This window comes from Chlamydotis macqueenii, chromosome 7 (genome assembly GCF_036417535.1).
Source record: "Chlamydotis macqueenii isolate bChlMac1 chromosome 7, bChlMac1.mat, whole genome shotgun sequence".
In the NCBI taxonomy this organism is placed as follows: Eukaryota; Metazoa; Chordata; class Aves; order Otidiformes; family Otididae; genus Chlamydotis; species Chlamydotis macqueenii.
Window position 1 is genome coordinate 38445196 of NC_141562.1, and position 22539 is coordinate 38467734.

The 22539-nt window shown below is 42.8% G+C and overlaps 1 protein-coding gene and 1 long non-coding RNA gene across 17 annotated transcripts in view; one reads left to right on the forward strand and one right to left on the reverse strand.

Moving 5' to 3' along the window:
• Positions 1-389: 389 nt before the first annotated feature.
• Positions 390-8903, forward strand: LOC147600142 (uncharacterized). The gene is made up of 3 exons (XR_015259106.1): positions 390-628; positions 1211-1385; positions 4750-8903. It is a non-coding gene; the product is annotated as an uncharacterized LOC147600142 (long non-coding RNA).
• Positions 8904-9678: 775 nt separating this feature from the next.
• The window catches only part of EBF3 (EBF transcription factor 3), a 122692-nt gene continuing 109831 nt past the window's right edge, over positions 9679-22539 (reverse strand). For 4 of the 16 annotated variants that reach the window (XM_086752647.1, XM_086752644.1, XM_086752642.1 and 1 more), the window contains exons 13-16: positions 21870-22047; positions 20482-20667; positions 19872-20069; positions 9679-12510 (exon numbers count right to left, since the gene is read on the reverse strand). In XM_086752647.1, the coding sequence (XP_086608773.1) occupies positions 12479-12510; positions 19872-20069; positions 20482-20667; positions 21870-22047 (594 nt within the window). In that variant the 3' untranslated portion in view covers positions 9679-12478. Of the gene's footprint in view, positions 12511-19871; positions 20070-20481; positions 20671-21869; positions 22048-22539 lie in introns of all 16 variants that reach the window. The other 12 variants (XM_086752651.1, XM_086752650.1, XM_086752649.1 and 9 more) reach the window with 4 other exon arrangements.

The window sequence follows — 22539 nt, forward strand, 5'->3', positions numbered from 1 at the left end:
AAACACTTCTCTATTTCTCCATCTTCTTCTGGTCCCGGTTGTACATACAGCCCCACGCTGCGTTAGGAGACAGAATATATTATTAATAGATTGCTTGTTCCCCAGCTGGCCTGTCTCCTACAGAAAATCATTCGATTCCAAACAATTATTCCCCCTTGAACTGTATTAGCTGAATAATTACTATTTCTGTGAATGGCCTTTATGCCAAGCATCAAACGGGTTTGGTTGCTGATTGCGGCTACTTGGTTTGCACTTGTAACGCAAGGTGTTGGGTTCAAGTTGACGTGAGATACTCAGTGTACACCAAAGTCAATGACTTTTCACAGTAGCACTAAGAAGTTAGCTTAATCCCACAAATTAATCTTTCTTTGCCATTTATCAGGATGTGGGCTGCTCAGTGGGAAAGAGTCTTCTACTGGATATGAAAAAGATTATATAGAAAAGCTTTTGAGCACAAAAATGACCAGTTCACCCCAACTGAACACAAGCCAACATGCCAGAGCATCCATCAGCTGTGACGCCGGCCAGTCCTGCCGCCCCTACGAGCCCCAGCACTGACCCCTTTCCTGTGTTTAAAGCACTGACATCGCCAATGGCCAGAAAACACAAGGATTTTGGCCAAGACGAGGTGGGTTTTGCAAGGCAGAAGTAGGCACGGCCATGACAAGGTCTAAGCCTCGTTCTCCTCTCCACCAGCCTCGGGGGTATGCCCATGTCTTCCCCAGCCCTTTATTTGTTTATTGCAGCTCTGCTGCTGTTGAACTCACTCAAAATTCCTGCTGCTTCAGTGGCAGAAGCTGGGTCCTGGTTCCCCGAGATGTGCAGGTGTTTAGTAATTGTGCTGGTTCGTGTGAGGAGGACATCGATGCTCGTTGCTTCTCCTGTTTCCAGAAGATGCTCAGCGTGTCCTACCTCACTGCAACCCAGCTTGTGCCAAGCTGCCTTTTTATAAAATGCCCTTGGAAATGTTATTAACTAGGAGACTTGGCTATTAAGTTTTTTCTTCTCTAAGTGAACACAACTGTTAATTTCCCAATAGTTATCTATGATTTCTCCTCTAAAAAGTGACCAGCATTGATAAATGTCTGTACTTTGGGCTTCACCATGCGGTAAGGTAATTCAAATTTTATTTCTGCAAACTGAATTTGTTTTAAACTAAACTTAAAATGAGGAACAAAAATTGAACAAAACTTTTACTGTCAATTTTCAGGAACAAAGCTGCAGAGTTTTCTGACTTCTATTTGTGAAATCAAGATGTGATGATCATTTTATGGGATTTCCGAGAAGAGAATGCCCTTTCCCTACATAATTTATTGTTTCTGTGGTTCATCAAAGCTTTTTGTCCTCCAGCATGAGTGGTCATCTGTGATTTATGCGCCAAAAGAGTAAGTAGGTCCAAAATGGAGTAGAAAAAAGCAGCTTTGCTCCGAGTATGATGTCCAAACTCTTTAAGTTGCTGCAGCAATATTGGAGCTGTAAGGTAACGCACCGCAAAGTTGCCGTGGGATTATGCCCTGATTTACTCAGCAATGTTATTTGGGAGACGGGGTAAAAAAATCAAATCAAACTGATGTGGTTACCGTAGCAACCACCAAAGTGTCTTGAGTTTGTGCTCCCTGACAGACAGGCTGGGCCGGGGCGTCCCTGGTGTCAACCCTTGCGCCCACCGTGGAGGAACATGGTCCCGGCAGCCCTGGGAGCGCTCATCAGCAAAGCGGTACACGCGCTCCCCAGCTTTCGGTATTGTCAGAGCCGTGCGGAAAAGGCTTTTATTTGCATTGGCGAAGATTCCGTAACTCCGTCTCACTCTGACTTTGGCAGTTTGTTTCCCATTTCAAACACCCTCTGTAATCTATTACGATATTTAGGCCAGTCTGACTTCCCCTCCTCGCTCCAGCCTATGTCCTCTTTCTATTTAGGAATTAATTATGATGCTATCTCCTATAACTCATTAGTATCAATTAATTCTTTCCCTTTCATGATTTTATATAGCTAAATTAGATTGCCTCTTAGGAACCTAATAATCAGCATTGGACTCATTTAGACATATCTTTTTTCCCTTCTCCACCCAGTTTTACTTGGACTTGAGGATGTGGCAGCTGGAAATGCCCCGTTCCCTCCAGCGGGGGCAGGGCTGGTGGGTGGCACCGCCGTGCCCCGTCTCCATCGGCCCCACCAGCTCCGGCCTCTCGCAGCACTGCAAGGCTTGGCCTTGCCTCTCCCGTAATTCAGAATTTTAGCAATGTTTTTTTATTATTAGTCATTTATTTTGGGGCTGCGTAGGTTTTTATTCTTGGTTTATCAGAATGAATAGGAAATACCCTACTTCTAGCAATTGGCCAAACCATCGTGAATTATCTTCCCCTTAAACTCGCCGCAGGGACAGAGTGAGACGCCGAGGGAGATGTACGTTTGCCTCATTCATCTTGGTGGGGTGTTAACTTTGAAATCGCAGCATTGCTGGCATTCGCAGGTCCCTATTTAACTGCTTCACTGCTTACTGGCACATCGCATCCATTCAGGGAAAAAAGCAGCGATATGATTGAATATATCTGGCAGGACCTGATATTCCCACTCATTTTGAATTGGATCCAGCAGCAGCGAAGGCAATTAAATAACAAGTTTTCTCCAGCAAAATGAGTTGCAAAATGCCCCCAGCTGCATGATGTAGGAAATACACCTTGATTTTACTAATTGCCGTGCCTGCACCTTGCTGTGGTGGTATCTGAGGTGGCTTTGGACAACCCACTTCATGTATTTCAGATGACCAAGCCCAGGCTGGGCTGTGTGCTGGGGACTGTAGGCGGGGGTGATGAATGTTGAGTGGGTGTACCTTGTTTAAAACATCAAAGGTTATCTGCCTCCCCTCGGCAGCACCGTGCTCTGGGTGCTCCAGCGATCAGCCAAGATGGGTGCTGGGTCTCGGCCTTGCACTGCAGAGAAAGGCCAGGCGGCTGGAAGGGCAGTGAGCTGTAGGAAACAGCAAAATGCAGCCTAAAAAGCAGAATTTCGGGACATCAGCCAGCATCATTTTAGAGCCTCCCCATCCCAGGCTGAAATCAAACCATCCTGGCAGTGGCACCGAGAGCCGCGCTCTGCTTTATGGCAACACAACTGCCAAAAAGTTGGAAATTTTTATAGGGATGGAGCGAAGAGGAAAAAAAAAAATATTAGTCAAGTTGCTGTAGACTGCAGTGCACATGTGAGTGTGCAGTAAAGGACGGTGCTGGATCTCCTGTACACCCCTGGGTACTGGGAAAGTATTACCAAGAGAGGTGCCCCACTGCAGGACAAAGTTGGCCAACGTTGCTTTTTCCTACAGCAACTTTGGGAAAGCCCCAGCTCCTCCCCAGAGGGGACTGCTGGAAGCGGCTGTATTGATCCCCAATTTTACTGTTTCCACGCTCGCTGCCAGATCAAACAACGAGTCAGCGACAGGGAGAGGCAGCGGAAGGGGTCTGCTGGGAAAGCAGACATACGCAAAGCTGTTTTAATAAGTAGCGTAAGGAGTGTAATTGCTCAATCCCAATTAAGGCAGATATGGGTCAAGCGAAGGAAAAAGAAGGGTGGATTTCTGGGAAAGGAGAGGAAAAGTCAAGAGGCTGAGGCTCGTAGGATAACTTTGTTTCTGGATATACTCAGATTTGCAGCCTCCTCCTCCTCCCACCGCTCCCCCGGCATCCAGCCACTCACTACCCCTGCCCAGGCTCCTGACCTGATCCCCGGCTTCAGGGGATGGCAAAGAAGCAAAAGGAAGGGGAAAAAAAACAACAAAAAAAATTAAAAAAAAAAAAAGAAACCCAAAACTTCACCAGGAGGACAAAAAAAAATTATTTTCAAAACTGCAAGTCTGTTTCCCTCAAAATTTAAAGATAATTCGATTTAAAACCAATTCAGAATGGCTTTCAAATACGATTTCCACACAAAGTGAGGGAAAATGTACGGTTTGATCTATTTTATTTTATTTTTTCAGAACGTCTGCTTAGTCTCTTAAGGAGAGATTATTCTCATTATCAACAAATTTTAACTATTATTGTTCAAATCTGGGGGTTTTACTGAATATGCACTTCCTTTGGTTAATCGGGGAGCTACCCGGTATTATTTAATCTATTTACATTCATGTATGTAATTGTATTTAGTAATCTGATTATGTGTTTTATATCTTTATATGGATGAAAATGCTGAATGTTGCTTTTTTTTTTTTTTTATTATGTGAGTTGTCAAGTTCTTTTGGGATAGAAATAAGGGTTCAGTGACACTCTGGTGAGAACGCCATTAATTTCCTCAGACCTACCAAAATAATGCTGGATGCAAAAGAAAGGAGCATGTTTCTCTACACGTGTTCTGCACCTGAAGTTAATAAATTACATTACTAAAGTTAATATAGAATCATAGAATCATAGAATGGGTTGGAAGGGACCTTCAAAGGTCCTCTAGTCCAACGCCCCTGCCAGGAGCAGGGACATCTCCAACCAGATCAGGTTGCTCAGAGCCCCGTCCAACCTGGCCTGGGATGTTTCCAGGGATGGGGCATCCACCGCCTCTCTCGGCAACCCAGGCCAGTGCTCCACCACCCTCAGCGTAAAAAATTTCTTCCTATTATCTCATCTAAATCTACCTCCCTCTATTTCATGCAAAGGAGATATTATTTGTAGTCAAAAAATTGAATTGATTGTTTCTAATCATCACGTCCTTCAAGATACTAAAGCCAGCAGATCTTATCCTTTCAAATCTGTGTTTTATTCACAGGTAGGGAAAGCAATACACATTTTCTGCTCATCCAGCTCCCAATCACGTTTTCAGTTCTGAGTGAATTAGTCATTGACCTGAACCAGCTGAATACATTGACATGAAAAATAGAAACCAACCCAGTCTGCTCTTGCTGAAATCACTGTCACCAGGTTCATCACGGCAGCAGGCTCTGACTCCAGGTACCGAGCTGGCGGCTTCTGCCAGCTTGGAGATCTCAACCGCTTCAAAATGCTCTCAGAAAGCATCTTCCACCTAAAGTTGTTTTGCATTTGTTATTTATATTTAATTTTTACATTACAAATGTGGGGCAGAATAGTCTGATGGTGAAAAGGCTTTCTCTTTTGATCATGATGTTGGAACAGGGTAGGACAAGGTGGTGTTTTATTAAGCAAAGAGATAATCGAAAGCAATGCTAGAGAACAATATCAGTTTGACCTGGAGGATGCCCAGTTGTGACTGCCTAAATGTTTATTTCAGCATCCAAACCTGCTCTCTCTGCTGTCGCTTGTATTTGACCATACTGCGGGAGCCTCCAGGAAGGAGAGGAACCCTGAGCCCATTCAAAGCTGCTCTGCCTGCCTAGTACGGCCATGTTGTGACACACCGTGCCCTGACAATCTTGTTCTAACATTTATCCAATGAAGGATCCAAGCCATTCCCATTTTAGGCCATGCGATATGCTTTTTGGAATATACATTTTAAGCCATGCTATATATATTTTGGAAACTTTTCTTCCAAATTAATTTATGCTCAGTGTTTTCCTCACACACAGAATATATTTGTTTAACTAAGTGTCTACATCCATGAAGTCCTTTGATTTGGGCCCCTACTGTGCCCATGCCCATATGGAGGCTGCAGCTGATGGTCCTCAGCCATGGCCCTGGGTCCATCAGAGCCTCTGGTTGTCCCTGCCCAAGGCTTGGTCTTTGCTAATTTGTCCGGGCTGTTTCTTAAGGGATGAGGTCAGTGAGGAGGTAGCTGGGGAGAAATGTTGGAAATCCTTTTACAGATGCTTTGGCTATTGCAGTGTTTGTTGGATTCATGACTTGCTCTAAGGTGAGACACATTGATTAACCAGAAAGATGAAGAAGCACCATGGAATTTTTCCACTCAATGGCATGGCTCCTACCTTCTTTATCTCTTCTTTTCCCTTTTTCATCTAGCTACACTTGGCCTACCCAAATAGCCTTGTGAGATGGTTGTTAGAGGTTGGTTGTTGGTTTTTTTATTATTATTATTATTTCTACTCTTTGCAATTTCAAAGTACTTTTGTATCTGTGCAGCAAAGTGCACTGCAATTATTTGTTTTTCTTTCTTTCTTTTTTTTTTTTTAAACCTTAGGACTCGAGCTGTGATATGGAGGAAGGTGATGACTGCAGCACACCCGGGGAACTCCCCCTTGCAAGCCTTTGTGGTGACCTAGGCCCTCCCACCCCGCCGGCCAGGGGAACCCAGGCTGGTTTGGGAGGTGACTGCATGTCCCGTGCTGTCCTTTACCTGCTGAGGACTGACCTGTGGGTCTGAGCGGTGGTGGCCAGAGCCCAAAGGAGCCGGGGAAGCAGCTCTGAGCCGCAGCACGTTGCCCCCAGCTCCAGCACCGTGCACCTCAGCAGCAGCATCGCGCTGCCCGCTGGCAACAGCCACCTCAGAGGCCAAGCCATCTCCAAGTACTTGCTCCCACCACAGAACTGCACAGCACAAGGAAAGAGATCGTTAAATACAACTTTATTGGATTTGATTGTACAATATTTTTTTCACGTCTTCTTTTCTTCTCACCATCTTCCCCTTCCATCCCATATTTCATTGGAGATACAGGGCAACTTTAAAGTTTGTTGGCTGAATTACACAGAACAATTCCAGCCTCAATTTCCTTTTTATTGTTGCTTCTCTAAACATTTTAATTCGTCTCAAGGTAAAAGCAGAGACAGTCACGTAACTACTGACATCCTCTAAAAACTTTATGGGCAGCAAAAATGTACCATTTTGTGCCCAACTAACTGCGCCCTTTTTTCCACGCTGCCCTTTCAGTACTCATACAAAGTCAATAAATAGGAAACAAAACAATTACAGCACAACTGTCACTTTATTTGAATGTGTGAGATATCAAAAAAATCATGACTATACAGCCTCTGTCACTAGCATTGTGTTTCAGCCAGCCAAAGCGCACGCGCAATGTCACCAGCTGGAATGGGTACCAGAGCCGGAGGGCACGGATGCTCCATCCGGTACTTCTGACCTGAGCGCTGAGCAGTAATATTTGATTTCTTGTATGTAACAATGAAATTTGGCATTTATATGAGAAAAAAAAAAAAAACAACAAAAAAACCAAAAGAGATAGCTTGGGTTTAATTATTTAATTGATTACAATTTAAAGTTCTAGTATAGTGCATTTTATTTAAAACTTCAGTATTTTATGAGGTATCTGAGTAAAGGTAATGATCATTTTTCAATGACAGACACCAACTTTTTAAAACTTTTTATTACTTGTGGGACTTGAGGAACGGTCCTCCTTTGTGTGCTTTTGCAGAGACAGTTTGCCTATTCCGACTCCAGACTGGGTGCTTTCTTTGCCTTTTCCTGCAAAACTTAGGGCAGCACATTGTCTAACAAGAAGTGACCAAAAAAAAAAAATCAATTTGTAATCTGATTTGAGGGTTTTGATTTCCTCTGATGAGTTTAAATTTCATTAAAAGCAACCTTATTCGAACATAAAAGAACTCCTTGAAGGGTAAAACAGGGAATTGTCTCAAAGAGGCTAAAGAATCTAAACTCCTTTGTGCTATTTATTCACGGCATTAATTGCGAGGGCCAACGGGCGGTGTCGGTTGGCAGATGCACCCTTATCGGCCCCGCGATCGGCAGGAAGAGGGGAAAAAAAAGCACAAGGGCTCACATTCAGAAATCGTTCTTTGGCGTATCGACACTTTAGTTATCACCAGCCCTTATTATCTGCTTAGCGGCGGCTCGCAGCTTGCTGGTGACATAATAAGCTACAAATCACTGCTGGGGCCTTTCTGCATTCTCCTAATTGTGTGTATTCTCTCGAAAAAAAAATTATCGTCAGGCCTCTCATCTTGATGAGAAATTGACATTTTTCTGGCGGGGCCTGGCGAGCGCTATGGGGGGAGATAAGACTTATAGTTGGGTTAAAGGAGCGCAGCCATTCTTTGCGAGGCCTCTTTATTGCTCTAGTTGACCCACTTGATGAGTATGGATTTCATGAGGTCTTTTTCAGCATTTGAACTATAAAAGGTTCAGAATGACACCACCCCTTATAGACAAAAGATAACCTTGCCCTTTGAATATATTGATTCTTTATTAACTAGGCTGTTTAATGCAATGAAATGAGGCATTAGATTGAAGCCTATTTCAAGTGCTTTGAATAATCTTTAAAAGCTTGAAAGACTTAAAAAAGCTGCTCTGCAATAATTGGCATGTACTTGCAGAGACCCTAGTCCTTCATTTTGATAGAGGAATTTTTATCATCTTCCTACGGCTCAACTCGCTATCAGCTGACACAACATATTTTCCAGCCAGGGCGACGACCACGTTACAGACAGGGACGTGGCGTAGGTGATGGATCGCTCTAGGACGTGGCGTTCCTAGCACAAAGTGTATAGGTTTTCTTCTTTTGTGTTTTCTTTGCGTTGAAAGTTAGACGGACCATTTAGATGCTCATTATTCAAACCTTTGAAATAAACCTAAAAGGAAAAGCGCCGGTAGGCATCAGGCAGACTTTCATCCCTATAAACCAGCTTGTTTTTTAGTGGGGTGCATCTTATTACACCGTCGTTTAAACATGATACACAGGTACATACTCAAAGTACAACAATTGTCAATGCATAACAATAACAATAATCCAAAGCGCTCTATATTTTAACATCATTTTTCATCAAACATAAAAGCTGAGGAAATATTGGAGAAGAAAGGAAACATAGTTAAATATCCTCGTTTGCCTTCTCTGTAAATTGTGACTGCAGTAAGCGGCAACTCCTCATCGCACTCCATCACATAACGGCTGAGACATGGGCGATGAAGGAGACACTCCGGCACACGGCGCATCGGTTGGCACTACATACACGTACACGAGCACATATATTTGGTTGGGAGCCCAGAGTTTCCCAGTGCCCTCGCCAAGCTGTCAGTGGCCCTCTGGTGAGGACGGAATAAAACTCTGGCACCAGCCTCCCTGCTTTACCAGGATCACCTTACCGATGCGGCTCTGCCTGCTGTGCGCACGAGCAGGCCCAGATTTGGGTACAAACACCCGTTTTCTGGCGGGTGCGATCACACGCCGACGCGGGCACACGCACGGCAGCGGGAGCTGTGCGTCAGGCTCCGCGGTGCTGCTGACGCCCACAAAACCACCCGCCGACCAGGAGGCCCAGCCACGCCCACCTCGGGATATTTCTGTTTCAAGTCCGTTATACGTACATGGCACGTACGGCAGTCCAAGGATGGGATGTTTGCGTTCGGTAGTATAATTCGCAAAAGCTTTTGCTTCCTTATCAGGCTGACCTTCAGTGTCAAAGCACTGCGTGGAAAATTTGGGTTGTGCTATGTTTAAAATAACTTTTCCTGTTTACAGACTTTTACAATATGATATTAAAATAGAAAAAAAAAAAAAAAACCTCTACTGTTACCTTCCCTTTACAAAAAGGGTGTCTGAAGCACGGTTTTGGTTAACCACTCCACCAAGGCTGAGCATCAAGGCATTGCCGGCTGCGGGGCAGAGGCCTCCTTCCTCGTCCTCATCCTCGAGACTGCCTGGCTGGCACCAGCCAGCCCCCAGCGAGGACTGAGCTCCCGTTAACCAAGACAGGACTTTGAATGCGGATATTTAGAAATGAAACCCCCAGCGTTGCGTTTTTTCGTTTTGTGTTTAGTCACTTTTTTAATAATCAAACCAGATAAAATTACTAAAAATGAAATTCACAGACAAGAAATACTTTAATTAAATATTGTGTAAAATGAACATTTTTTATACAGTTAAATATATGAAAAAATGTACAGATAAAACAATCTTATTGTAGGGTCTTTAACAGTAAAATCTACCATTTAGTGAAGCTTTCCGTCTGGAGACAATGAAGCGATGAGTGCATTGACTACGTCATCTAAAACACAAACAGGTTGCGGTTATGAAGAAACTTGCAAACTTTCTTAACATGTACACGTGACCTCTTCCTTGGAGCAAAACCTTGCTTAGACAAACTAAAACGGAGGCAACTCAGCTCCAAAGTGACTTCTCAGGCTCTCCCACCTAGCTAAGCCTCGCTCGTTCTCACAGGGAACGCGCGCGGCGTTTCGCGGCTGTGACGCGTTGCATCGCTCCTCTAAACCCTTTCAGAAACGGTTTACTAAAATGTGCATTTTTGCCCAGAAATTTAAAAAAAAAATAAAAATAATGATCCCTCCTTTTTGGTTAAAACTTCAATTCTGCTGCAGTTTGCAACATGATTTGCAGTGCTGCGTTTGCAAACTATTTAGTGCAAAAGTAAAAAAAAAAAAAAAAAAACAAACAAACTCCATGCTTCTCTCTATGGATTTGGCACTGAGAGCCAGGCTACGCGACGGAGGGCATTCCAGTTTAAAAAGTACAGTCGTCTGCGGATCTGTTACAAAAAGTTCCGTAAAAAAACCAATAAACCTAAAGAAAACAACCCCAACCATTTAAAAAGTACGGATGATCCTGATTTCACACGAAACCTTTGTCTTTTGTCGGCAGTGCAGGGTTCAGGAGAACGCAGAGTGCAGCAGAAACTCGACACGGAAAGGAGTGATAGATTGGACACCGGGTTTGTGCTTTTTTTGTTGTTGTTGTTTTTTTTTTTTACACCAGAACTGATCCAAATGAAGTCGTGATTAACAATTGTGGTGTAAGCCTGTGATAAAACAGCACAAAAGTTCTTCAAAGAAGTTCACTTTTAAGGCATCAGAGAAGTTAATGTGGCAAACGTTTTAATTAAAACATCAGAAGTGAATTTATTTTAAACTTTAGGCCTCGGAATTTTTCCAGTAAACACAGTTCAGCTATGTGGCAAAGTCATGGGTGGCAGCTAAAAATGACTTTTTACAATCTTTAAAAAAAAAATTTTAAAAAAGAAAAAAAGAAAAAAAAAAAGAAAAAAAAAAAAAAAAGAAATGCAACCACAAAATAGATTCGTCTTTTTTGTGGCTGTATCACATGCACATATTCTACTCATATTCATTACAGCCGTGTGGCACAATTTTGATTTGACTATACAACAAACGACTTTTTTTTTTCAAAATTATTTGTTCTGATAACTTAAAAATAATATAAAAATAAACAATGACTTTGACTTTTCCTCAAAAAATAAAAAAAAGGATGGAAAGTCTAAATAATAGCAACTTTCTGAAGTACAAATGAAATGCACGGACACTGATTTATTCAAAAGGAAAACATGAAGGCAGCGGTTCTTGGCTTAATGCTATCCTCGGCATCACAATACCAGGCCATGACGAAAACCAAGACATACAAGAAAAAAAAAACCCAAATGATGAAAAGCAATATACAAAATTTCAAAGATAAATACAATATTTATAGTTGATATGTTACAAAATAAATTCCCTTAGTGACTGCGAGTGTTTATGTGAAAGAAAGTGTTGCAATGAGTAAGACTATTTTATTCCTTATCGGCGTCATAAGGAATAAAATCTGCTTTTCTAAATATTTAAGTGGATCTGAAAAAAATTCAAGACAAGTGTATAAATATTTAGCTACAACTTTGGCAAAATCACAAAAGTCTACAATTTTATAACCACATACAAAACACATTAGGGAAGAAGGGTCTAGAAGTCAAAAGGACAATTTTCTGGTACAAGAAACATAGACTTCACAGTAGCCTAAGAATGCAATAGTATACAGTGCTAGCAAAAGTTGAAAAAATGTCGCAGATCACACTTGCTTAACAGGAAGCTCTAGCAGTGGAAGTATATTTTTTTCTTTTTTTTTTTACCAACAGACAGTAGCAATTTTTTTGTTTTTGTTCTCTGTCAGTGTGCTTGTTGAAGGCAAGAGAATTCAATATCAAAGTTACCATTTCTAACTACAATAAGTTACAAAGTTCCATTTCATTAAGATGAAGTTAAGCAATGATAAACCCTCCCGCGCCCGCCCCCGCGCCCCAATTTGTGTTTTTTCTAATCATATATTCATCCTTTTTTTTTTTTTTGTTGGTTTTTTTTTTCCAGTTTGATGGCTCATAACCTCCTTGGCCCCCTTTTTTCCACCACAAAAAAATATTTCACATTATAGAGATACACAACCATTGTGAATCTAGTTATGAGTACAGAAAAATGTTCGGAGGCATTTTTCATCAGTGTTTCATGATAACCAAAATGGTGCATCCACAAAGTTTCTCCCAACACATAGCAAGTACTAGACATAGCCAAGACGTAATCAGAAACTTTATACAAAATAGGCGTCGCTTTTTCCTTATTCTTCAGGACTGAGAAATGTGAAAATATGAGAAAAATTCAGTCAATAAAATGGAATTGTTCATGAAGAAGTAGGTTGTTTGCATGTAGATTCTTAATAGTTTAAATAAAATCTTTAAACAAAGTCTTTTTTTTTTTTGTAGCATTTCAATCTGTTGCTGATTCTGTGTGAAGGTACTGTTTCCATCAGCATGTCTTAATATACTAAACTTGTCCCCTAAGCCCGTCCTCTGAAGCTCGGTGCTACGGTAGGTAAACAAAAGTGACTTTACATTGGCGGGACTACAAGCCCAGACATAGCTAAAAGAAAAAGAGAAGAAAAATCAGCCGTTATTAGCACGCTTGTGTAAGGCACATCTGGTTCAAAGCCACCGCGACGCTCCACACCGGCCGGGAGCGCGATGACCTGGGTGGATTCAGCCTGGGCTCCTCCACGCCACGGCATCCTCCGACCGAGGGACCGCGGACATGCGCTCTTCCCAGCGAAACGCTCCGCAAGAGCTTCACGGTGCAAAAGGAGGCTCTGAGCCGGGTTTTTCCCAACTCCCACGTGCGGTATCTCACCCGGCGCGGGGCTGAGCGCGACGCAAGGGCCAGGATCCTGACAGCTGAGGGCCACCGCGGTCACTCCTCGTCATGTCAGGCATCCCTCGGGGATGTCCCTGCAGCAGGAACCAAGCACCGCTTCATGCCCAGACCTGGGCAGAAAACCTCCATTTCTGTGATTGTCCTTTATGGTACCAGCGGGGCCGAGCAAGTCAAGGACTCTCTAAGACCAAAACCACGTACCTGACACCTGCTCTCAACTTTGGAGACCAAGTGCCATAAAAAGGCAAGAGATCAATACCCCTGACCTGCCTTCCCCTTTTTCTTAACAGATAAAGACTGAGATGCCAACAACCACTGGGTTTTTTCCTAGTTAACTCTTTGGTAGAAACATAATTTAGACAGTCTTTAATTTTAGTGTTGTTTAATTTTTGCCATAATGATATTTCTCATTAATTTATGTACAACAGATATTAATAAATTTGTTCATGTAGTGATGTGAACTTCAATTTCTCAGTTCATTAATTTCAACAATATTAATTTATTTCAGATCCGCTGTTACAGCTTTACGGTTTGGAAGAGCTGGGTCCGTACACATTTCCTACGTAACACAAGCTCATGGAGCAGCCAGCGGCGTGGTTCGCACCGCAAGAATTGTTCCGACAGCCGCGACCGGAGCCCCGAGCTCTGGTCCCGCAGGCAGCTGTGCGAGCGGATGTGAAGGACGTGTACGGGGCTGTATCTCTCTAAAACATGTCTCAAGCGATGCTCTAGAAATAGGTTAAAGTTTTCCTTCTCTGCTAGTTTTTTCCCCAATTAGATGTATTAAATACATCAAAATTTAAACGGAAGTCATAATTTTGCTTGTTTTATAATACTGCGTGTTTTAAACCTAAACAATGACTAAAGTTACAAAACTGAAGTGGAAAATTTGTGTGTATAATGGCAGAGACCTTTTCTACCCACCATGTTTCCACTAAATTGAGCCGGCAATGCGCCCTTGCAGCCCAGAAGGCCAACCGCATCCTGGGCTGCATCAAGAGGAGCGTGGCCAGCAGGTCGAGGGAGGGGATTCTGCCCCTCTGCTCTGCCCTGGTGAGACCCCACCTGGAGTACTGTGTCCAGTTCTGGAGTCCCCAACACAAGAAAGACATGGACCAGTTGGACAGGGTCCAGAGGAGGGCCATGAAGATGATAAAAGGGCTGGAGCACCTCTCTTATGAGGCCAGGCTGAGAGAGTTGGGGCTGTTCAGCCTGCAGAAGAGGAGGCTCCGGGGAGACCTTATAGCGGTCTTCCAGTACCTCAAGAGGGCCTACAAGAAAGATGGGGATAGGCTGTTTAGTAGGGCCTGTTGCGATAGGATGAGAGGTAATGGTTTTAAAATAGAGGGGGGTAGATTTAGATTAGAAATTAGGAAAAAATTTCTTACGATGCGAGTTATAGAACACTGGAACAGGTTGCCCAGAGAGGTGGTGGAGGCCCCATCCCTGGAAACGTTCAAGGCCAGGCTGGATGAGGCTCTGAGCAACCTGATCTAGTCGGGGATGTCCCTGCTCCTTGCAGGGGGGTTGGACTAGATGACCTTTGAAGGTCCCTTCCAACCCTAACCATTCTATGATTCTATGATTCTATGATAAATCTCCCACACTCCATGCTACGTTAGCCCGGGCCAGCAGACAACCTCGCTCTGCCTTCAGCCCCACCAAACCACACGCTCTCAGGTTGACTTCTCCCATGGGTTTCCAGTCAGCAGGAAGCCTGGTGGCACACCAGGCAGCCCCAGAGAGGTTTGGTTCCTGGGATGCACCTGAACTGGGGGACATGGGAGCTCATTTTGAGGCACGGTTATGCTGGAATACACCCATCAGCTGCCCTGGAGATCAAGATCACCACAGGCCAACCCAAAATATTGGATTTTCCTATTGTTTCTGGTTCACATTTGGCAAGGATCTGCTGTCACGCTCTTCACGGAGGTGACGGTGAGACGTAAAGGCTAAGTCTCGGAGCCAGCACGAGACAGGCTCTGCCAGCACGCCAAGCAAAGAGTAAAAAGCCCAGGACTGATGTGGACATTTGTTTCTTTGAAGAACAACTTAGCAGAAAAAAAAAAAAAATCAAAGTTTTTCTTCCAGAAGTTGTGTGCATAAATAAACAATTAGCACATCGTTATTTAGTACTAATACCCTGCACATCTGCATCATACGTTTATTGTCATCTCATGTTTGGCTTCCTCTGTCTGAAAATTCAGGTAGTCTGCTACCTACTTTTCTGGGGGGGAAAAAAAGTCCAAATTCTTTAATTTAAGCAATTTAGTGATTTTTGTGGAATTCTACCTGTGGCAGAAGGCGGTGGGGGTGGGGGGCACAATGTGCTCCAGACATCTATGTCGCTGTTTATTTTAGTAGCAACACTTGACAATTGTGAATTTCCACGCTACGTTTCCTGCTGTGCAAATTGATACCAAATGTCTTCTTAAAGAAAAATGAGGTGGCTAGTTTTTTTAATAATAATTTTAATAGTTTCATGCAGGGGAAGACCAGAAAATTAAGCAGGATGCAATTTTAAAAGAATATAGAGAACCTTTAGCTCTGCATTACGATCATAAAGCTTAACCAGAGAGCAATATCTTTCACAATCTATAAAAAGTAAATTACAATCGAAAACCTAATTTTGAACACATATTGTACTTCCAACTTTACAGCGAGCCAGCACCTTCTCACTAAAAAAATGTATTTTATACCTTAAATGTCCATTGTTTTAAAGAGGAAAAGCTCTCTGCCCTAAGGAGCCCATACGCTAGCATCCTGCTCTTAAAAAAACATGTAACTACGCAACTTTCCGATCACGCAATGGACATCATACGGCGTTAACAAGACTGTGGCTTTTTGGACAAGGCCCAAAAGCCCTTTTTTGGAGACTTACTCATGGGAGAGTCATACCCCGAGGAAACAGAGAGAGGGGAATCTCCTTCGTAAATTTTGACCCTAATTCAGTTGGCTGAGGACGGACACAGAGCTGATCGGGGTGGCATATGGGCGCGGCAAGGAAGAAGATTACTCGTCAGCTCTGGTTGGCATTGCCTGCACACTGGCCTTTCTGAGATTTCCCTGGTTTGCCTTCTTTTTTATTCTTTTTGTCTTAACCTCTGTCTTGGATGTCTTTAGGAAAAAAGTGAGTCCTCTTGTTGGTGATAGACCTCTCCATGTTCACACTTCGGCAGTAATTTCTAAAACGCAGAGTGGCTTTTTGAGGGCATGCTTACTAGCAGCAATATCTTCCAGTGTGGTGGGCTCAGGTGGTCCTGATGCTTAGGGTGATGTTCCCACAAGCCAGAAGTTAGAGGAGCTCTACCTCTGCTTTATCCTACATTAGGAAACAAAACAGTCCATCTGAGGTCCAGATGGAGCTTCAGCGTTCTGCTCCTCCTTCCTCATCATCTTAGATGTACCATGAACAGCATTTTCTTTGGCATGCAGACAAATCCTACAGTGGTTTACCCAGCAAAGACTGGTGAAATTAACCCCCAAATCCCTGTAAAAGGACTACCCATGTCTGCAGGGCAGTTACATATTGGGTTTTGCCATGGTCTCATCTGACCCTGCCTCTTCACAGGAAGGGCTACCAAACCTTCACAGGAAGAACTGGGCTGCCTGGCCCCATCATGCTGGCGTGCCGATGCCTTGCCATCGCAGGGTCAACCAGCTGCCCTGAAAAGTAGCCAGCTGGGTTTTATTTCAAAACAGAGCTGATGTGGGGAGAAGGTCACATAACAAGCAACGAGAGAGAGGACATCCTGCCCTGTGATTAAAAGAGCACATCACCCCTTCTGATCCAGATTCATAAAGTGCCGGATTGACCTCGGGTGCAACAACAGTGACCACGAGCGCTCACTTCTACCTTGGCTTGACTAAATGTGTGTGATCCTTCCTAACGGTGCAGACTCCTCGGCTGTCACCCAGCTCGGTGCACTCACTCAGTACCGTGAGGCTCTGTACTTGAAGACCACCAAAGAACTTTAGCTGCGTTGGACTGCAGCTCTTGTATTCGATATTTTAATCTAATGTAGAAAATATGCTTATCAGAAAAGTCTTGAGTTGCTTGTATGGTTTTCAGAAAGCAACTAATTAAACTTTAAAAAGGGCTTACTGTCAATAAATCACCAAGAAAATGGGAAGAAGGAAGCAGAAACCCCCTCAATAACCGCACAGTAAAATGCAGCGTGATAAGTATCTCTTGCACTGCTAGCTTCTCTTTATGATGTCTCACGAAGGAAGTAGATGACAAATTCATCCCCAAGAATGCCTGTCTTGCCACTCAGTTCTGACTGCAGTTCAGTTCAAGGCAGTGGCTGAGATCTGGAAGGATGGCTGGGCCAAGTGTTGTCATCCTGAAGCCTTTTGTGAGTTCAGTCTCAATTAACTCAATAGCTTTGGTTGGGAAAAATGGTGGTGCCTCTTTGCTGTGATGATAAAGGATCTCACCAAAGATACACCAGATGCAATTTGATTTTCTCCTCACTGCTAGGGGACTTGAACCCACGTAACTGACCTTTTGCTAGAGTACCCTAACTCATGACACAGAGCATCACCTCGTGATGCCGTGCTACTTTACATAAATAATTCAAATTTTGTCACAGCCCTGGAACTCTGTGCTCTAATTACCAGACCAGAAAGACGTTCCTGCTACTCCTCTAGGTCATTTTGCTCAACACAAAATGATTCAGCTTAGCTGCTTCAGACTTTTTTTTTTTTATACTTCCCTTCCTTTTCAGTTTGGCTGCTGAACCTAAAACCTGAAGTTTCTGCATATCCCTACATCTGAATACCTTTGTGTTTCAGAAGATCTGAGTGCTCAGTGGGGTAGGACCAGCCTGGTGAGGCAGCAGCGCAGGTCTCGGGGACACCTAACCTAGAGCTTCAGCAACACCACGGGATGCTGGACTTCATTAGGGATGGCAACAGGTCTGCTGCTTGGATGGCAGCGTCCTAAAATCAGGGGTGGAAGGGATCGATAGGCCTTCGTTGGGTGTCTGGGCATGGACAAAGCTTAGTCTAGAGCAGGGTTGGGCCTCAGCCTAAGAGCGATCTTCATGATCCATTTAACAAAATCAACATTGGTTGATTTGAAGTCATCTACCAGGTCCTCACACAAAAAGTATTTTGTAACCGAGGATGAAGACGTATGGTTACTGGGGTCTTGGGCAGGTGCCAAGAGAGATTGGGTGCTCAATGTCTGCTGGGAATTTGGCATTTAGTCTGCCCAGGTCCTCTGGTAACCCCCCTTTTTAGTAATCTAGACCTTTCAGGCATCTAAAGCCTTGAATATCTGATGGGAAGCCCTTTATTTATATACTGAAATTAGAGAAATTTAGATTATTTTAATTTAGATCTTTAAATAATTTTTTTTTCAGAGTAAAATAGTATCAACAAGTTAATTACAATATATATAAAAATATATTCTGTAGCTGCAGACTAGCTGCAGAATACCTGTTTAGAGCTAAGCCATGTGTTATCATGTATTATTTAATTTTATTTTATTTCATTTTGTTTTATTCTATCTTATTCTATTATTTTTTATTTTTAGTGATTTCAGTATTTACTTTTTACACTAGTGTATTGTTATAAAAAGTAGGACACTGGATTATTTTATGAATGGATAATCTTTTCTAAAAATATTGCTTATACCTGGTATAGTTTTCTACTTAGAGTAATACAGTAAAGCCTCCACTGAAGACAGACACAACGACAGAAATTGTTAATCTAATTATCCTTTTCTTTAACATCCATCCTGCAATGAGATTTGTGGAGCTGGATCCTCAGCCCTTCATTTTCCCGAGTGCATAACAAGCTCTCAGACGCTTCTTTGGGCCAAGGAGTTAGTAACATGGTACAGGGGCATCAATTTTGAGATCCTGGTCTTGAACGGTGTGGATTTTTGGTGGGCAGGCAGCTCTGTGGGGCTATGTCCCCCCGAAGTGCCTCAAGCTAGATACCACAAAATGCAGGTGTCCAGAATGAGTTTGGTCAATTGAAATATTTGCCCTCCTCTGTTTCCCTGCAAGTGCTCATCAGATTCTGGCTATTGTGACAATACAAATGATAAATAATACTGGACTACCTACATCTGAACTGAGAAAGTCAAGAGGAGCGATGACCTCTGGGGTAAGAGTGTCTGTAACCCCTTCAGATTTCCGTGGGATCTGAAGTGCTTCAATTTACTGCGCCGTACCACGAGGGTGGGGATTTGTAAAATGAAGGCAAACCTACCTTTCCAATGCTTCTAACACATCTGACAATATTATCTTCTAAACTTTAAGATACGTCATAGAAAGGAAGACTTCTTTGTTCATATTTTTATTCCTCCACCAAACCTGCACTCTATCGTAATTCCTCCTGCCGCACTCCCACCAGGTGACTGTGGAAATTCTGCCACTGATGTATAGATGGTTCATTACACTACCCACACCAAATCACACAGACTGAAAAAATGCAGAAGCTTAAAATTGCCTGCCTTAATTAAAGCATTGGGTTGTTCATTTAGGGAAGTAACCGCCCTAGCACCACAGTAAGGGAGTGAGATGGGACCGACGAAGCATGCCAGCTCATTGCACAAGTGGCTAGCTAGTCCAAGGGAAGGTTCATTCGCCAAGTAAGAGCTTAACCTGATTTACACCGATCTGACATATTTTAAAATAGCCATCGCATTCCATGTAAAATGAGGAAATCGCACCACTTCGTGCTGGAATGCTGCTGGTTTTAAACATCCACAGAAATGTGTTCAGAAAACCTCTAAACGCAAGGAGCACACGAAACTTCCAAGAAGCATTCAGGAATACAGCCTCACTTTAAAATTTAAGGCACGAACTCCAAGGGGAAAATGCCAGAAAAACAACTAGCGTTCTCTCTAATGTAAGTATTAAAAACAAACTAAGATTTGCTTAAAATCTTAGCGTACCATTCGTGCCACCCTATGTCTTCTCCTGCTTTTGCATCGCTATGGGAGCACCAGAAACCAAAAAAGATGGCAAGGTATCTTTCTCCAAAATACACGATCACACCCCGAGTGTATGCACCGAAAAAGCAATACACAGAAAATTGAGAGAGATCCAGCTCACCTTGAAGTCCATTTCCATTTGCACTGGTGCAAGATGGTGGAGGAGAGGCTTGGGGCCTGACAACAGGAGCGAAGGCGCTCTTTTGTTTCACTGCAGAGATGACATTGGCAGGTGAGAATGAGAAAATGCCGTGTGTACTGCTACAGTTTGAAGGGAGGGTGACCGAAGAGGCTGCCATGGTAGGGCTTGACGGCACTACTGCAATAAAGCAAAAATAATCAGGACTCAGATTGAGGTTTTCACGGCAAACACGGAAAAAGAGAGTGATAGGGCCTTGCCTCTTAAAATATATATATATAAAAAAAATATATTAAAAAAAAAAAAAATGAAATGCCTTGGCTTGGCCACTCTCTGGATAACAGGCAAACTCTTTTGTGTTGGACTTTTGTTACAAATTGCGCAGTCCAATTTTTTATTTTTTTTTCTATCTGAGATTGTATTATGGCACAAACAGATCAATTTATCATATTCATTTTTACGTCCAGCCTCCAGAGTCACCCCTCCTTTTATCCAGTAGCTCACAATATAGGAAATCAAAACAATGCACGTATTTGATTCTGTAGTAAATATGAATCTATATGATGATGTGTTACCAAAAATAGACACTTACTGCCGTAAGGAGAGTTAGCTGAGGAGCCATTAAGAAATCCAGGGGAACCTGGTACACCTAGATTGGGCATGCCGGCATTGCCATATCCATTCATGCTATTGCTGACTGTGTTGTAATTGGACTGCTGAGGAGTACTGCTGGGAACATATCCTCGCGGGGAAACACTGCTTGTGTTGCGACTGTAACCTACTGTGTTAGAAACCCCCCCACCCCAAAAAAATAATGTTATTTTATAAGATAGACTTAGGGCTGGGGGGTTTCCTCATGCAGCATATATTACACAGTTTTAATTGATTGCACAGCTTTGCTCTGAGTTGTCTCTCACTGCCCTATCAACTCTTGCAGTTTGAGATAACCTTATCACGCCAACCCTACTTAAATCATCTGCGAGCACTCTATGTTGTCTCTCCTCTTAGCACAGACAGCCAACAAAAGCTCTCTTCGATCCAGCTGTGGCAGGTGCCTTCGCGTTTGTCTTTAGGAGCAATTATCAACAGGCTCGAGTCCCGCTTTGTACCGACACGCTGAATGAACTTTCAGCCTCACCAGACCTTCAAATGCCAGAGCTGACAAGAAAAACTTTTTCGTTGTGGTGATTTACTTTAAAAGGCTGTTTTGGGGTCTTCATTTTATGATTGATATTTTTATACTGTCAACAAACTTGTACTTGCATAAGGTGTAGCCATCAGTGAAAACTAATTCAAGATCAAGTACAGAATTTTATAAGGCTTATTAGCTTGGAAACGCATTAAAAGACAATCTTTTTAGAAGAGGAAACATAGCAGAATCAGGATTTTAAACAACAATTTGTTCCTATCTGAGCAATCAATTTAATAATTATGTTGCAAGCAAAAAATATGGGTTTGAACATCTCTAATAATCCTGTTTCCCTCCTTTCATTAGTATCAAAATTAATTTTAAATGCAATATGCTACATGCATTTTCAATCACGACAGGTAAATTAAATCAACTATTACTTTTATTAGTAACATATATGTCACACATGCCTATAAACCAAGCATTTTAAAATCACAGACATCACATTAGATTTATCTGTGTAAATATTCAAGAAACAGGTGGAGATACCTAGACCATAATTATTTTATATAAAAAACATACATGTTGCGTATTTACGGTGAATAATAAAGAGCTTTCTACATTTTGCCAATTTTTTTTTTCCACTGGAGATGCTTTATGATAACAGTAAACGAAAGAACAGGAAGAATTAAATATTACGAGAAACTTAAAGACAGCATTTCATTAAACACTCAGACATAGGACATAGGAGAAAAAGAGGCAGAGCACGGCGGTGACATCAGCTCACGTCAACAGGCACTGGCCAAAAGCGGTCAGCAACGTAAAGGATGAACCCTTGAAATCTCACATACCTTGGTCGTTGGCTTGCGATGTTTCGGAAACGTTAACGGCGAGCTGGCTGCTGAAGGAGTTCACCCCCATCATGCCAGTGTGAGCAGGAGTGTTGGCGAGGGTGGGGATCTGGTTGTGGTTGCGGGGCACGCTGTATAACGCTTCAGCAATGTCGGCCGCTCGTTTCAGGATTATTTCCTGTAAAGACATAAAATAACCACCGACCACTAAGAAACTGGTTCGCACAAATACTCCAAGTCACAGTTAACGTTAAAATTTACAGAATAGATTCATGTGAAACTATAGCGAGGATGAGGATTTTGCTGCTTGCTTCACCTGAACCTTCTGTTTTCCCCCCTGCAAACCAGAGCACCATGCAATTCCACATCAACACAGTAACTATAAAGCAATTCACACAAAATTACAGTTTAGCACCGTAAGTCGTGTGAAAATTGTACATATATACTTTATTCGTCCAGGGCAGTAGATGGATTTCCAGCAGTTTGCAAAATCCAGTGTGTTTTACCTGCTCTGTTCAGCAGATTTCTGTAGGACTTCCCATCAGTCGCTGTATATTTTGGCCTGAGTTCAAGGTTATTCTCTCGCCTTAATGATTGCTTATGCTTTTGGCACCTTCCACTTAATTGTCATTCCTGATAGGCAAACTGGCCGTGAGAAGAGCACGGGAAG